The 14,480-nt window shown below is 39.0% G+C and overlaps 1 protein-coding gene across 3 annotated transcripts; it reads right to left on the reverse strand.

Moving 5' to 3' along the window:
- Positions 1–88: 88 nt before the first annotated feature.
- On the reverse strand, positions 89–13,741 carry Atk (artichoke). 3 transcript variants are annotated; one of them, XM_076768155.1, is made up of 11 exons: positions 13,408–13,741; positions 9,518–9,730; positions 7,945–9,115; positions 6,478–7,184; positions 5,418–5,742; positions 4,842–5,108; positions 3,659–3,812; positions 2,985–3,197; positions 1,706–2,426; positions 822–1,162; positions 89–600 (listed from the first exon to the last, which is right to left on the reverse strand). In XM_076768155.1, exons 2-11 carry the CDS (start codon positions 9,679–9,681, stop codon positions 110–112), a joined length of 4,554 nt encoding a protein of 1,517 aa, XP_076624270.1. In that variant the 5' UTR covers positions 9,682–9,730; positions 13,408–13,741; the 3' UTR covers positions 89–109. The 3 variants fall into 3 exon arrangements, with proteins under 3 accessions (XP_076624270.1, XP_076624273.1, XP_076624274.1); XM_076768158.1 differs by lacking the exon at positions 13,408–13,741 and adding an exon at positions 12,195–12,765; XM_076768159.1 differs by lacking the exon at positions 13,408–13,741 and adding an exon at positions 10,583–10,641.
- Positions 13,742–14,480: the final 739 nt, after the last annotated feature.

A 14,480-nucleotide genomic window follows, 5' to 3' on the forward strand; every position in this document is an offset into this window, starting at 1 on the left:
TTGATTTAACCTTTAAAAAAAACCTACAGACTCTCTGTCTTTCTTTCGTGAAAAATTGGTCGATATTTCCCGTATATTTGGAAAAGGATATTCATTAATTTGTTCATTTCTATACAAAAGTGTAAAAAATAAGCCACATCTGACCAAATAGAGTCCATCGGTAAACACTTGTTTTTTCACCTGCGCTATACGCTACGCCCGTGTAGGGTTCTAAATTGGTATCGTTGTAATGTTGAAAATACCAATTAAACGAACTGTCCTCGATAACTTCAGCGTTCTCGTCGGAGGATTCGTCTTTATTAAGAATTTTCTCTTCCGTGTTTTCCACGTTCCGTTGAACAGCTTCAGCCACGGACTTCTGTTTCTCTACTTCAGCAGCGTGATCGAGATGTGGCGAGGGAACTTTTGTTATAGTTGATCTCCCTAATGGACGCAGATTTGGTGCCGATACAGAGGGTACTTGGCCGCCGGGAACCAGAAACGCCGAAAGAGCCGAAGCTTCCGTTTCTCGAGAAAACTGAGACGCGGAAAAGTTCTGACGATTCTTCGAGAATGTCGAGTGGAAAGTTGGTCGTTCCGTCGTAGCAATCCTCGAATGGTCTGTAAATAATATATATAGTTCCAATTATTGTAAGGATAAATAATTTCAAGCATTTTCTTCAACGTTTCAACTAATTTATTTCTAAGACTTTTGTGATAACAGTCCTTTATTTTATTATTTTGTCTTAAATATTTATTTTTTCCAAAATGGCATCTTTGTTCTCCATTTCCTATTGTGCCAATGGTAATGCTAAATTGAATTTTAACGCGCGTGTTCTTACCACTTGACTCGCTTTGAATATTCGTTGCTGTTGAGGTAGATAATTCTTGGAATTCCACCGCTTTGGAATTCCAAAAGGCGGGTTTTTCTCCCTTGGATGCTTCCGTCGATGTTTCTTTGACGGGGCGTCCTTTCGTCGCTTCTGAAATCGTTCTCGGTGTCGTCCAGACGATCCTACTCGCGACTTCTGTTTGAAGTTTCTCTTCGACTTTACTTGGTGTTCGATTTATCTCCAAACCCTCGTCATCATGGATCTCAGTGGCCATGGACGTTTCGTTCGCTTCTTGAGGCGATTCGTCTGCCGCGGTACTCGAATCCGAGGTTTTCGTTGAATTATTCGGACTTAAAAATGAAAATGAAACGATATTGACACATTAATGACCAGATTCGTCTGATTCTTGCTTGTGGTTAACAAAATATTACATTAGCACAGTGTTTCTTAATGTGAAGCTTACGATCCACAGTGAGACAATTTTGAGTAGGCATTTTGGAGGCATTACATTGCATTCAGTTTTTTTTATTTAAAGTATCTATTTATATTGTACTTTTGTTAGAATTTGTACTTCTGTAAGTGGACCGTTAGAACCTTTTTTTTTTTTTTTTAAAGTGTGATTAAATATTGGGAGATATTGACATATTTTATATTTGTGTAAGTATGTTTTCTATACAAAGAATTTTCGAAAATATTTGACGTGGAATGGGTAAATACTTTTAATGTGTATAAAATTCACTTTACATCTACCAAGTTGTTTATCAGAAAATCTAGAAATTTGGTACGCTGACTTTTACATAAAAAGTATCAATGCCATTAGAATTTTGTAAACAGAATAAAATTTTTGTAATCTTAATATTTTCGATTCGGTTACCATTTTTTTACACATTTACCTGCCTTTACCCCTGCCGAACGATTTCCTTCGAGAGTCAGATTCGTACGTAGCCATCGTGGACAATTCCTCCCTCTCTTTGAAGCCCGATTTTGGTCTGCTCGTTATAACGTGGGTCCCTTCGACCTTCACTACTGTACCATTTCCACTCCTCCATCGTTTCTTTTCTTCTTGCGCGACGCTTGAATTCTGCTTGTACGAAGTTTCGTTTTTAACTTGCCTCTGATAAGTTAACGTGGGGTCGACGATGGGCACGAAACCGCCCTGGCCGCGTGGCAGAGGTACGAAACCGCCTCTGTGAATCTCCGGTTCCGTAGGCGGAAACGTTCTGTAACGGCCCCTTCCGGGTCTACCCGACGAGTTTTTCCGTTCAGATTTCCTTCCCGCGTTTCCCCATAGATTGAAATTCAGGCTGGGTAACGGCACTCCGAAAAATGTGAAACCAGAGCTACTGGGAGAAGGAGGCATCAAAGTGTTCTTCTTCACGGGAACAGTAGCGTTCGATTTGGTTTGAACCTTTTCCGGTGTCTGAACGATGTTCATGGCGTTCGTCGGTACGGTGGCAGGCGACTGAACGGACGTCGAGTTTAACGTCGAGTTTTTAGCTTCTTGATAATCCGGATACTCGTAAAAGTACTCGGAATTTTGGGAGTTGGGTGGCTTCTGCGTCGACGATTCTTTTATTTTCAAGTGAAGCGGTACCATCTCCGTTGCCCCGAAAACTGACGGAGCAAAACACTATGAACACTTTGTGACTCAAATGATAGAGTGGAAGTGCCAAAGGGACTACGTGCCTTAAGTAAATGTCTTATTGTATCGATCGTTAGAAATGTCCGTTTAACATTTAATTTTTTACTTCCCAGTTTTTATTCAAATACGTGTTCAAAATGTTGAAAAAATATTATGTATCAAATTTTAAAGGAGTCCTTGTAAATGAACTTCAATGCTCAATAATAGTCAGTTTATAGTCATCAATGGTCCACAATGGTCAGTTTACAGTCATCAATGATAAAAAATGGTCCGTTTATGGCCATCGCTGGCCCACAAAGGTCAGTTTATAGTAATCAATGGTCAAATAACGAAACCTGGCAATTGGTGTTGTCCGCGACGAAACACCGAGATAATGACTACCAATTTAGAATTATTTCCTGAGATATAAGAGAGAATTTTACTTTGTAAATTGTAGTAAGATTTAAGAATACATGGACCTTAGAATGTATTAAGTGCATTAGAAATAATTTGGTACTTCCACTGCATTTGTCCTTCTGAATTCGACTCACTCGAAGAGGAAACAGGATAAGGTGCTGCATCGATGAATTCAGCTTCACAGCCGGGATGAATCGGATCGATTTGTCTTTCTCGCTGACAATCCTGCCGCGACAGTCGAATTTCTTTGAACAAAGATCCATCCGCGCATCTTGGTCCCTCGGAGGAGGCTTGCTGCAACCATCCTCTCAACCACAACATTCCACAAGAGCACGAAAGTGGATTGCCTTCCACGCGCAAAATAAGAGTAAGTGACAGTTTTATAAAATAAGACGTTTTAATTTATCTTCGCTACTTTAAACAAAAGAAAGAAGTATTACACGCAAAATGGTATGACTTTAAGGAGAACATAATATGGTGGCAACAGTATTACAAGAATTCTTTCTGGAAATTCATTTGTCATAAGAGTCTGATTTCATTTTTAAAAAATGAAGTTAACCTTCGTATCTCCGTTACGCTTCTACGCACGCAGTAACTATTGCCGTCATATTTCGTAAGCAACGGTGTTTGTTAAATATTAGTTAAAATAACCAAGATACAAATTAAAACCGTGAAATATACTCTTTGTATAAAAAAATCAATTATCGATTAAAGAAAAATAAATTAAAGTTTAAACTTTTTTACAAGCGATTAACTTTGTTTCTATGCTATAGAATATCAATAGTACGAAAGAATGAATTTTATTTACCGTCGATATCCAAAACAGCGATATTCGATCGCAATCGTTTAAACGCTGCTTCCGAAACGGAAGCCATCCGGTTGCTTCTCAAACTGAGAACTCGAAGCCTCGGCATTTCGTCGAAAGGGGAGCCTTGAATGGCGCAAATACGATTGTTATCCATCTGCGGGCAATTTGGAAAACGTATGTAAAACGATCCGCTATCTCTATAATTAACGATTCAGCTATACGAATAATTGCTCTGCTAGCATAACGAGCGTGGCCTCGCAACACGGTTCGTAGAGAAGTTTCACTCTCGACGAGAAAGTATTCTCCGTTATTACTAAAGTCGATCCCCACCGTCATTTTTGTTTCATTACCCGTTTTCATTTAGTACGATAATTATGAAAAATCGACTATCAACGTAACTACTATATTTACCATTATTCTCGAACGCGACGTACCGTTATTATCGTACAAATACTTCTGTATTTATTATTTTACTCTATTAGTGTAACAATTAGAATAAAATAATAAAAATAAAATAGATAATTATAGCAGAATCAAGCACACTTTCTTTGTGTATTTCTCGGTATAAAAGATTATCGACTTTAAATTATTTGGAAGAGATCTAAAATTAAGTTCTATGTAAATTCCTATGTTATGGTATATTATTTTTATCTCGAACACTCGTATTTGTAAATAATATTGATGTACATATATTTATATAATTCTTCCTGTATTAATTAATAATTCTCATATAATGTATATTTTTATTTTTTAGAATTTAATCTTATTGTTAATATTTTATACCGAAGAGGACCGCAAAACCAACGATCGAAATGTTTATACCATAATTAACCATATTGTTATTATTATAATCTTGATTTTTACATTTTTGTAAGCAAGTTAATTAAACAATAAATTGTTAAATTTATAATTGAAAATTAACCCTTGGTTTACTGGGTAAATTTCATTTTGCTTTAAAGAATCATTAAATATTGTTTACAATTTAACATTTTTTAACGTAAAATTAAATTTACGTATTTAATTTGATAATGTCAAATTTGATAATGTACTATATAATATATATGTTATAAGATATACATATAACAATTAACGAAGATAAGAAATAAGAAAGTTCGGCCCGCAAAAAATAAATGTACTTCCGTAAAATAATTTAAACGCGAAGGAAACATGTTCCTTTACTTACTTTCAATTCAACTAACCACTCCATCGACGCTAAGCTGTTACTGGACACCCTGGACAGTCGATTATTGCTCAAATCCAAAACTTCGAGCGAACGAAGACTCTCCAAACCAACGTAATCCAACGCAGCTAAATGATTGTAGCTCAGATTAAGGAAGAGAAGGTGAGGCACGTTAATGAACGCGTTGCTTGCAATTTCCTGAATCCGATTTTCCTGAAGTTCCGCGCTTTGCAGAAGCGGCAACTCAGTGAAGGCACCACTTGGAATCATCTGCAAATTTTTGTTTTTATTAAGCATTTGAAACCATCCGTACAGGTTTATGTGCTTAACAATGGTAAGAAAAAATACGGTACAACGAAATTCTTTTGTAATTTACATTCTTCGAGAACGGACAAAATAATTTTACAAACCTTGATGTTAGGTTTCTGAACAAACAGATGAATGCTATATGTCCTTTGCATATACATCATAAACACAAATTTAAGTATAATACACTATCGAAATGGAATAGGAAAATGTAAATATTAACTTGTATCCGCGTACAATAATAAATATGTATTATCGTTGCATTATTCTTACCTGTAAACGATTTTTTCCGAGTCTTAACGCCTGCAATTCCGGCAGGGCTCTGATAGCGTTTCTCTCGATGATCCTGAGATCGTTATTTTCCAAATCGATCAAGGTCAATCGTGGCAGACCATCGAACGCGCCCTCGCGAAGTTCACGGATACGATTCCTGACGAGCTTCAGCTCGAGCAAGGCCGATAGGCTGCTGAGCGTTTCCGGCGACAGGATGTTCAGCTTGTTGAAGCTCAAGTCGAGAACCTGAAGAGCTGTTAGGCCGTGCAACGATCCGGGTAACTCGGTCAAAGTGTTGTGCGACGCGTACAGTTCACGAAGGTCTCTGTAATTAACGTCGTTTCCTCCCTTTGACATCGAATCGTTAACAGAAATAGTCGTTTCCGACTCGGGCAGATTGGTTCAACAAAATCTCTCTTAATAGATCACGCAGAATTGGGAGTTAGAAACGATCGAAAGGAATTTTCTTCGGTAAAGACCACGGGAAATGCACAATTCATCTAATAAATAATCGAACCGATCATGTGAAATATAAAACAATGTTCGTATTCGCATGTATCTTTCTTTTTATTAAAAATACGTTCGACTGTTTGGTGCTCTGATATTAGAATAGTTCCGAGTCTTTTTACAGTGATGAATATACAAATAAAAATAGAATAAAAATACTCGATGAAACAAGTTAGCCATTGCAGTAAATTAATAATTGAAAAAAATAAAAACTATATAGAATCGAATGCAGGATAATGTGGCTTATGCATCTCAATGAAAATGAATGCTTTGCATCCACGAACGTGTTAACTCGATTGTTAGACTAACACGAGCTACTAGAAAATCGACGACACGCCAGGATGATGCCACCTCGTAACTAGAAGGGGACACTTAACGCGAGCACGAAGAACTTTCTAGATACCAATTTGCCAGTGACGTAACCAAACGACCACGAGTGAAACCGCTTTTCTGCCAGCGTGTTAACGCGCTGGTAAAACAAAAAAAAAACGCCTACTCGTTGTACCGTTTTGTAGAACAAAAGTCTAACGACGACGCTTTCATCCAATTTTACCTGGTGTTCGCAAAAGTCACGTGAGGGATCTGAGCTAGATTATTCCTGCTGAGATCCAGCCTCTGCAATCGAACGTTCTCCTGAAAAATGTCCGGCCTGAGAACCTCCAGTCGGTTTCCTCTCAAGCTCAGATCTATCAGCGATCTGAGCGGTCTGAAGCTTCTTCCGTGCAGGGTGACCAGTCGATTGTACCTCAGGTCCAGCTGCTCCAACCTGGACAAACCATCGAAGACTCCGTCCTCCAGGATTCGCAAAGAATTGTAACCGAACGTCAGTTTCCTCAAGCTCAATAAATCGGCCAAGCTGCCAGGCGGTATTCGTTCGATCCCGTTCGCGCTGAGATCCAGGGACCTCAGAACTGGAAGAGCTAGATCCTGAGAAGACGCTGCTGGCAGAACAACGATACGGTTCATAGGCATGTGAAGGTGCTCTATGTTTCGCGGCAGACCGGGAACGATCTCGAGCATTCGATTCCAACCAACGTCCAGCTCGTAAAGGTTGTTCAGACGATGGAACGTCAACGGATGGAGAACGGAGAGCGCATTTCCGGAAATGTTTATGTGCTCGAGGGCTGGCGTGCCCAGGAACGAGTCGGGCTCTATGAGACCGATCGCGTTCCCGCTGATATCCAAACGCCTCAAACTTGGCAGATTCGCCAGCAAACGAGGCTCCACGTGGCGAAAGTAGTTTTCGGAAAGGTCCAGTCCCTGGAATCGTAACGGCCTGTTAAATATTATCAAAATCAAAAAATTGAGCCTCGGGGCTCGGATCCAGACGCATGCAACGCGCACGAAATTAAACTTTATTTTAAGCAAAGTAGAATCCATTAATGATTTGTGTTATTATGCACCTGATTTTGCGTTTATCAATGAGTCACTTTTATTAGTTCGGCCAATAAATAATGTCGAACTTTCAAAATAAGATCGAATACAGATATTTCCTGCAAAAAAATTGTGAAAATACGAGATGGTGTAACCCCTTAAACCCACAGAAAAATTATAAGACACAATTGACGGACAAATACGAAAATGTGAAGCTACTTATATGTGAAAACATGTGAAAATATAAATATTCGAGTACTTTCTGGTAAGATTTCTATCACACAAACGCAATATTCTTTACTTTGAAATAAATCTTTAAATGAGAACAACTTCTTTGGCATTTTCCAACGCTTACTTCGTTTTTCTAGACTTACGGAAAAATACTATAACTATCCAATTTTTTATGAACGAGAATGTACACGCGAAACAAACGTCACGTGCACACCTGTATTAAATACACGTGAAATACCAATACCGTGTTCTCGACAAAAAATAATACAAAAACGCGTGTCACGTGTGTTACGAAACACGTATCCGATCGAAGGCTCCAGTCTCGAGCGGCGTTTGGGTCGCGAATTGCGTGCGTCTAGACACGATTTCGGTCGTGCAAGGTCCGAATGGCGCGGTCTCGCTCTAAAAAACTCACTTTCAGCGCCGGCAAGTTCCAGAACGGGGCCTCCAACAGGTTCGACAAAGAATTGTTTTTCAATCGAAGTTCCCGTAGAGCGGGCATCGCGGTGAAGGTCTCCCTTTGCAGAAAGGCCACTCTGTTGTGATCGAGGTGAAGCCTCTCCAACGTCGAGTGACCCCTCAACGCGCCGAAAGGTATCTCCGCGATTTGATTGTGACTGACGTCGAGAAACTTCAACCTGGGCAACGCCTCCATGATCGATCTCAATTCCGTTACGTGGCTGAGATCGTTATTGATCAGCCACATCTCCTCCAGAGCGTTCCCGGGCCTGCGCGGGAAGAATTCCGGATGCACGCGATGTATCAGATTGTGATTTAGGTCCACGGTTTTCAGGGCCGGCATCCTTTGAAACGCCCCGGCGAACACCTCGGTGATCTGATTCCTCGACAAGTAGAGACGCGAGAGAACCAACAGATCGACGAACGCGCCTTCCCCGAGATGATTTATACGGTTTCGATCGAGCCGTATTGCAGTCAAAGATGGCAGGTCCATGCAAGCACGACCGATCATACCCGCATCGACTATCGAGTTTCCGACCAGTGAAATCTCTTTCAATTCCGGTAGATCTATCATCGCTCGAGGATGGACCCAGTGGATACCGCAGTCGGTGATGTTCACCAACTCGAGTCGCGGCAAGTCTCGAAACAGTCCAGCCTCCAAGCGTATGAGGCGCGAGCTACCAAAGATGTGCAACTGCTCCAGATTGGGCAGATCGCGAAAATTCCTAGGCGCCAGCTCCACCAGGGCCGGGGAATTGATCTGAAGGTATCTGAGCTTCGGTAGTCCGGAAAACTTTGGAAGTTTCTTCATCACTCGACTCTGCAAGGTCACCGCCTCGAGACCCTGCAGATTCTCGAGACTGTCCAACGGTAAGGACCGTAGGTCCGGCTCCACGACGAACAGCTCCAGCAGAGAATCGTGAAGACCCTCCAACCAGCCTGGCGATACTCTCTCGAGGCGATTGTTACGAAGCATTAAACGTAGCACGCGCAGGGTAGCGAACACTCTGCCTGGCAGACTAGGTAGATTGTTGTTCTCCAGGATCAGTTCGTCCACAGGTCGATCTAGGTAGTGACTCACTGCCTTTAGACCTTCTAAGACTTTTGGTAACTCGCTGTGACTGCACCTATTGGAAGACTACTGATAAGTTTGGCTTCTACCTATCGTCTCTTGAGATATGTTGGGCAAAAGATAATGGTAGAAATTGACCAATCTTGGACCTGTGTTGCAACGATATTTTTTACGAAATTCATAATTATTTACTTTGAAAATAATGAGAAAATTATAAATATTGTTATCATAATTCTAATTGTTTGTATTTTTTAAATTATCGAGTATCCACACCTAATATTTTACACATATAATTGGGGTCCGTCTCTTATAAGAATAAAGTCGGAGTCAAATGATTAGGATAAGGTAAAATAGGGTGAGAAGGCTTGATAATAAAAATATGGATAAACTTTTTTGACAACTGCGTAGAAAATTCATTTGTCGTGATTTCCTTCGTAATTGAAGCGCGTACACTTGCCATATTTGTATCTCCATGTCACGAGTAGAGCATCTGCAAGGTAGAATCCTCTCCTGAGTAGGACATCCGTACTCCAAATTCGGTTGGCCGCTGACACCGACGTAACACAGTGCCAGAAACCAGCCGGCTAGAAAAAAACTTCCACCCCCTAAGGATTTAACCATCGCGCATTTAGACCTTGGTCTATGGCCTTAAATGCCAGTCCCGCATTTTCTGCAAACAGAATTTAATCCTCGTTTCAAAAAGATACATCGTCCGTTTGACCGTTGATCTTTTCGAATTCGAGAGTATTCATGCGACGCCCGGTTCCAACGAGCGGTAAAATATTCCATTCTCCCTTTGAATCGCAAACGAGAACGCGTAACAAGTTTCGTAAACGTGGCCGTGGATTTTAGGCGTTATAACTGCCCTTGGATGCCATGGTGTTTTCTATGCGTGAAGTGCGGCACGTGGTACATATGTACCTACGTGTCGTCTACACGTCACGGTCGTAGACGACTAAATTAATGTTTTGTACCGTAAGCAAAGCTAAACACCGCTATGACAATCTTCCCCCGTAATAATTTGCCGTCGCCTGGAACCTCCATGATACCGATCAAACGTCGACGAAATCAGACATTTTTGAACATCGAACCTTTATCTCAAGAACCAGATACCCTTTTCTTCTATCTAAATTCTAAAAATGTTCTAAATTCTTTGAGCAAATCTACGTCAAAAAATTGTATATTATTTGGTTACGTAGAATTAGTGTTTCACATATTAAAAAATATATTCTTTGTTATTCAAAATGTGATTGGACGGTCTTGAAGCGTGCTTTTCCGTAAAAGAAATTTTTCTTGAAATTGTTCTTGATTAAGATACTTTCCTTGTAAGTTAAATTATAAGTTGATTTCGTCGTTCTTAATTTTCGCCTTATTTTGGCATATCGAATCATCCCATATAAGATGGCCTATTTATATTTTATCACTTTTGTTTTTTTAAAAAGTCTTACGAATTCCTGCTCAGGAAGAATAAATCGAAGATACTTATGTAATTTGAATATGCGAGGCACGTGTATTAACTCACCTTCGTTGAAGGTGATCAATGTAACTTCTATTAATCACTTATTAAGACCTTCGATCGATTCTTGTTAATACAAGATTAATATCGTGGATATATTGCGTTAAGTTTTCTTTTTGTTACAATATATATAATAGAGCATTTACGAGTCTACACTACACAATATTTTCATTTTATTTTCACTTAGAAAACATTCTGTCACAGTATGAACACTGAGCATATTATAAAAAAATCTAATGGCATCTCTTAATTCCTTTGTGTGCATTATATCGTCCTAACATTGCTTTCGTTATATGTAAGTCAGATTTGTTTTTGTTACAAAGTTGAATAATTTTTTCTTTATTTTTCAGTCCATAAATAGCAATGACTGTATGTATCGTAAATAATAATACGAGTCTTATCCTTTTTCGATGTATATCACTTCTTTCAGAATATTCTTTCGTTTTTCTGTTTCCTTTTTTTTTATTGTTTATCTGTTTTAATTTTGATGTTGTACGTGTCACATATTGGAGCATCATTTTTATTTAAATATGCTGATAATTGTCAATTAATTGTTTCTAAAAAATACGAAGTTTCTTGCGCGAATACAAATCTGGTTAAATGCAATCTATTGTAACTTCCTTACTTTAATGAGAATCAATGACGGCACGTGCCACTTAAGTGTATGTGTAAATCACACGGACAATTGGCTTCAGAATCGCGTTACATTATCATTGCTAATCTTTTTTTTTGCTCAAATCTCTAGAAGCAGTACGTAGCGCGACGTTAATCCAAACTCTCAAATAGTAATGTAACTTTGAATCACATTTCAACTTTTGGTATCTGTAAAATGTGTAAATAAATTTATATACTTATTAGCGAAAATAAGCAAAGACCTATGAGATAGAAAGCCGATAGCGTTTGTAAAACAACACCATGTGTACTTAAAAAAAAATGGAATAATGTTATTTGAAACAAAAAATTTGTCGATCAGTGTTTCTACATCTTCTTACGAATAATTAACTTCTCTTATATCGTTTATTTGTTTGCGATGTAACAGTATATTTGTTACGGTGTAGCTATGATTGAAAATAATTTTTAAAATATTTTTTACTACAAAAATGAGTTTATCGTGCCTGTTATACAATTATTCGAATTTGGAATGTGACTCAAAGTAACATCTTGGTATGGTTAGAGTTAAAACGTTAGAACGGAGTTTCGCGATAATATATCTGATTTACTCAAATGGGACACCTTGGACTATCCCCCCCACCTGGCTAGATTTTTGTACAACAGCGAACATTTTGATTAACGATTAAGGTTAATAGGGGAACCGATTTAAAGGGCTCGACGCGGAAGAGAAAAGTCCCTTGGCTCTATCGAGTAGAACGAAAACAAAGGTATTCTTCGAGGATGCGGTCACGGGTGACCACGTGTGTTTCATAACGCGTCTTCCGTAAGTACGAACAATCGGACGGCCTGGAAAACCAGTCGAACATGAAGAATGTTGATATCGCGCGATCGTCAATAAAAATAAAACTATTTAATAAAAATCGCCCGCGTACGTTTCAGGTGACGCGTTCGTTCGGATATTTAAGGGAGCGCGTCAGAATCGAGGAATACAGGTCGCTGCACTCACGTGACTGCATTTGTATCGCAGCTGAACCAGTCCGTCCCGATTGCAAAGAAATAGCTTTTCGTAGTTCAATGAGTCGCAAAAGTGAATCGTTCGATTTCATTGGAAGCCAAATTAATCCTCTCTGTTACACGTTCCTTGGCTTCGCGTGATTCGGGGTGGGTACCACAAACAGCTGACCTAATCAACCTGTTGCGTTCGCTGCTAGCGATTCACAATGTGTACAATTGATACAGGTGCAGCAGCAATCTGCATTCTCACAAGGGGACCTCACAGTCGTGGAAATTGCTTTTTAAACGATAGCAGGTGCAAGTTATAGTACATATCTAGTATCGAAAACTCCTAATAGGTTCCTCCACAATGGGCCTTCGTTTTCGAGATATTTTTATTTAAAGTTTGGTACGCACCTGATAAAAGAATTACTTAAATTTATTTTGCAGTACAAGATTTGGTTAAGTCGATAGAACGATTAGCTACGAAGCTTTTGGTAGTGAGTTCTCAAATCCCTGCTAAGTTACTTTTTATCATTTTTTTTTCTATTATTTTGAAATGCAAAAATATATTTTATTTGTTACTATATTAATAATTCGTATTAGTCATTGTCAAGTAAATACTGTATTAGTCATTCGTATCGTCAGTATCGACGCTTATGGTTTTCGGGCATATTTCAAATACAGAATTTACTTGATAATGATTATGCTATTTTACTATTGTACTTATTACTGTTTTTTGTATTAAAAATTTAAAGATTATTTGCTTTAATATTTATCTCATATATACGTAATAAATAAAATATATTTTTGCATTTCAAAATAATAAAGGAAAAAGAGAACAAAAAAGTAACTTGGCGGGTATTTGAACCCGACTCAACCAAATCTTGTTCTGTAAAGTAAGAAGTAATCTTTTCAAAAGCAATTGCCACGACCGTAAGGTTCTCTCTTGTCAGCATCATCACTGGGCAACTATGATCAAACCAGGCCAATCGCGTATCGTTTCAGTGAAAGTGATACACACGGGGTTCTTTGACTTTCCTTCTCTGTTCTCGTTCTTACTAAATCCCCACAGAGTCCAATCGCTGGGCATTATGCAACTTCGAAATAAGGTCGTATACCTGGCATTAAGCTACATATATTCTTGTTGAACATTCGGGACAATTAATATCGAGGTTCCAATAATGTTCACTGTCCCAACCCATCGCTGTGTCCAGTCACCCTACCTATTGATCCAGCGCAGCTCGACGCAAAATTAAGATTATCCCTTAACAAAAGTGTTTGCTGCGTTCCTCGAAGTTCCGGGCGGTTTTCGAAGCCCCTCGATGTTTCCTCGAGCAGAGAAAGGTATCGCGTATAGCACTGCTTGTTCACAAACCAAGGAGCAACAAACGGCGCGTTTTGTTAGGCGGTTCGGAAAACCAAGAACCTCGGTGCTCTCGTTACGGGCAGGCACGGACTAACTATACGAAGAAGTTTTCTGCAAAGCGTGCCGATGCACAAAGTCGAGGGGAGAAGATGACTGTGGTGTGGGCGATGGCGGGACGAAAAGAGAATTGCGAAGTGCTGTGTCCAACCACCGTGAACGGCACGCTTCCAGGAAATTCTTCCCTTTCCTTCGAATCTTTGTGTACGAATGAATTTTGGCCACGGTGACAAATTTTCGAGTTAAAATTTCCCGAATCCAAACCAAAAATTCGGTGAATATCGCTGAAAAAATGGAAATGAATTTCTTTGCTCTTTACATGCGACTCTGGCAGATCGTTTGAAATTTTTAACGTTCGTTTCTGTTTAAATTAATAAATATATTGGAACATATTCTTTTACTTGAATCAACGACGATCACAATGATCTATGATTTACCTAGGAACATGTAATTGAATGTGTTCTAGTCCAGATGTCACGAGTTCCGTCTTTTTTCAAGATGCAGCAACGGTACCAGTTGTTGCCTCTAATTAAGGGGGCTCCGATCCAGTAATTTCGAATTAAAAAATCAATTTTTTTTTCTTTTTGCATTTTATAAACAAGTTTTCGAAACGATATCCTGATAATATTGTAAAATTTGAAAATTTGGCAATGTTGTAGATCTTTAAATTTAACTTTTTATATTCTATACGTTGATACTGTATGCTAAAACTTTAAAACCAACAATAAGTCACTTGACCTACCAACTTGAAAGAAGAGTGGTAGAAATAGGTTGATGTTGAGCCATGCAGAATATGAAATACACAATTATTCATCCGGGAAGTGATGGGAAAATTATTAAAAATAAGCGTAAAGTACTCTCCGTAATACTTAC

This window comes from Colletes latitarsis, chromosome 7, assembly GCF_051014445.1.
Source record: "Colletes latitarsis isolate SP2378_abdomen chromosome 7, iyColLati1, whole genome shotgun sequence".
NCBI classification, from domain to species: Eukaryota; Metazoa; Arthropoda; class Insecta; order Hymenoptera; family Colletidae; genus Colletes; species Colletes latitarsis.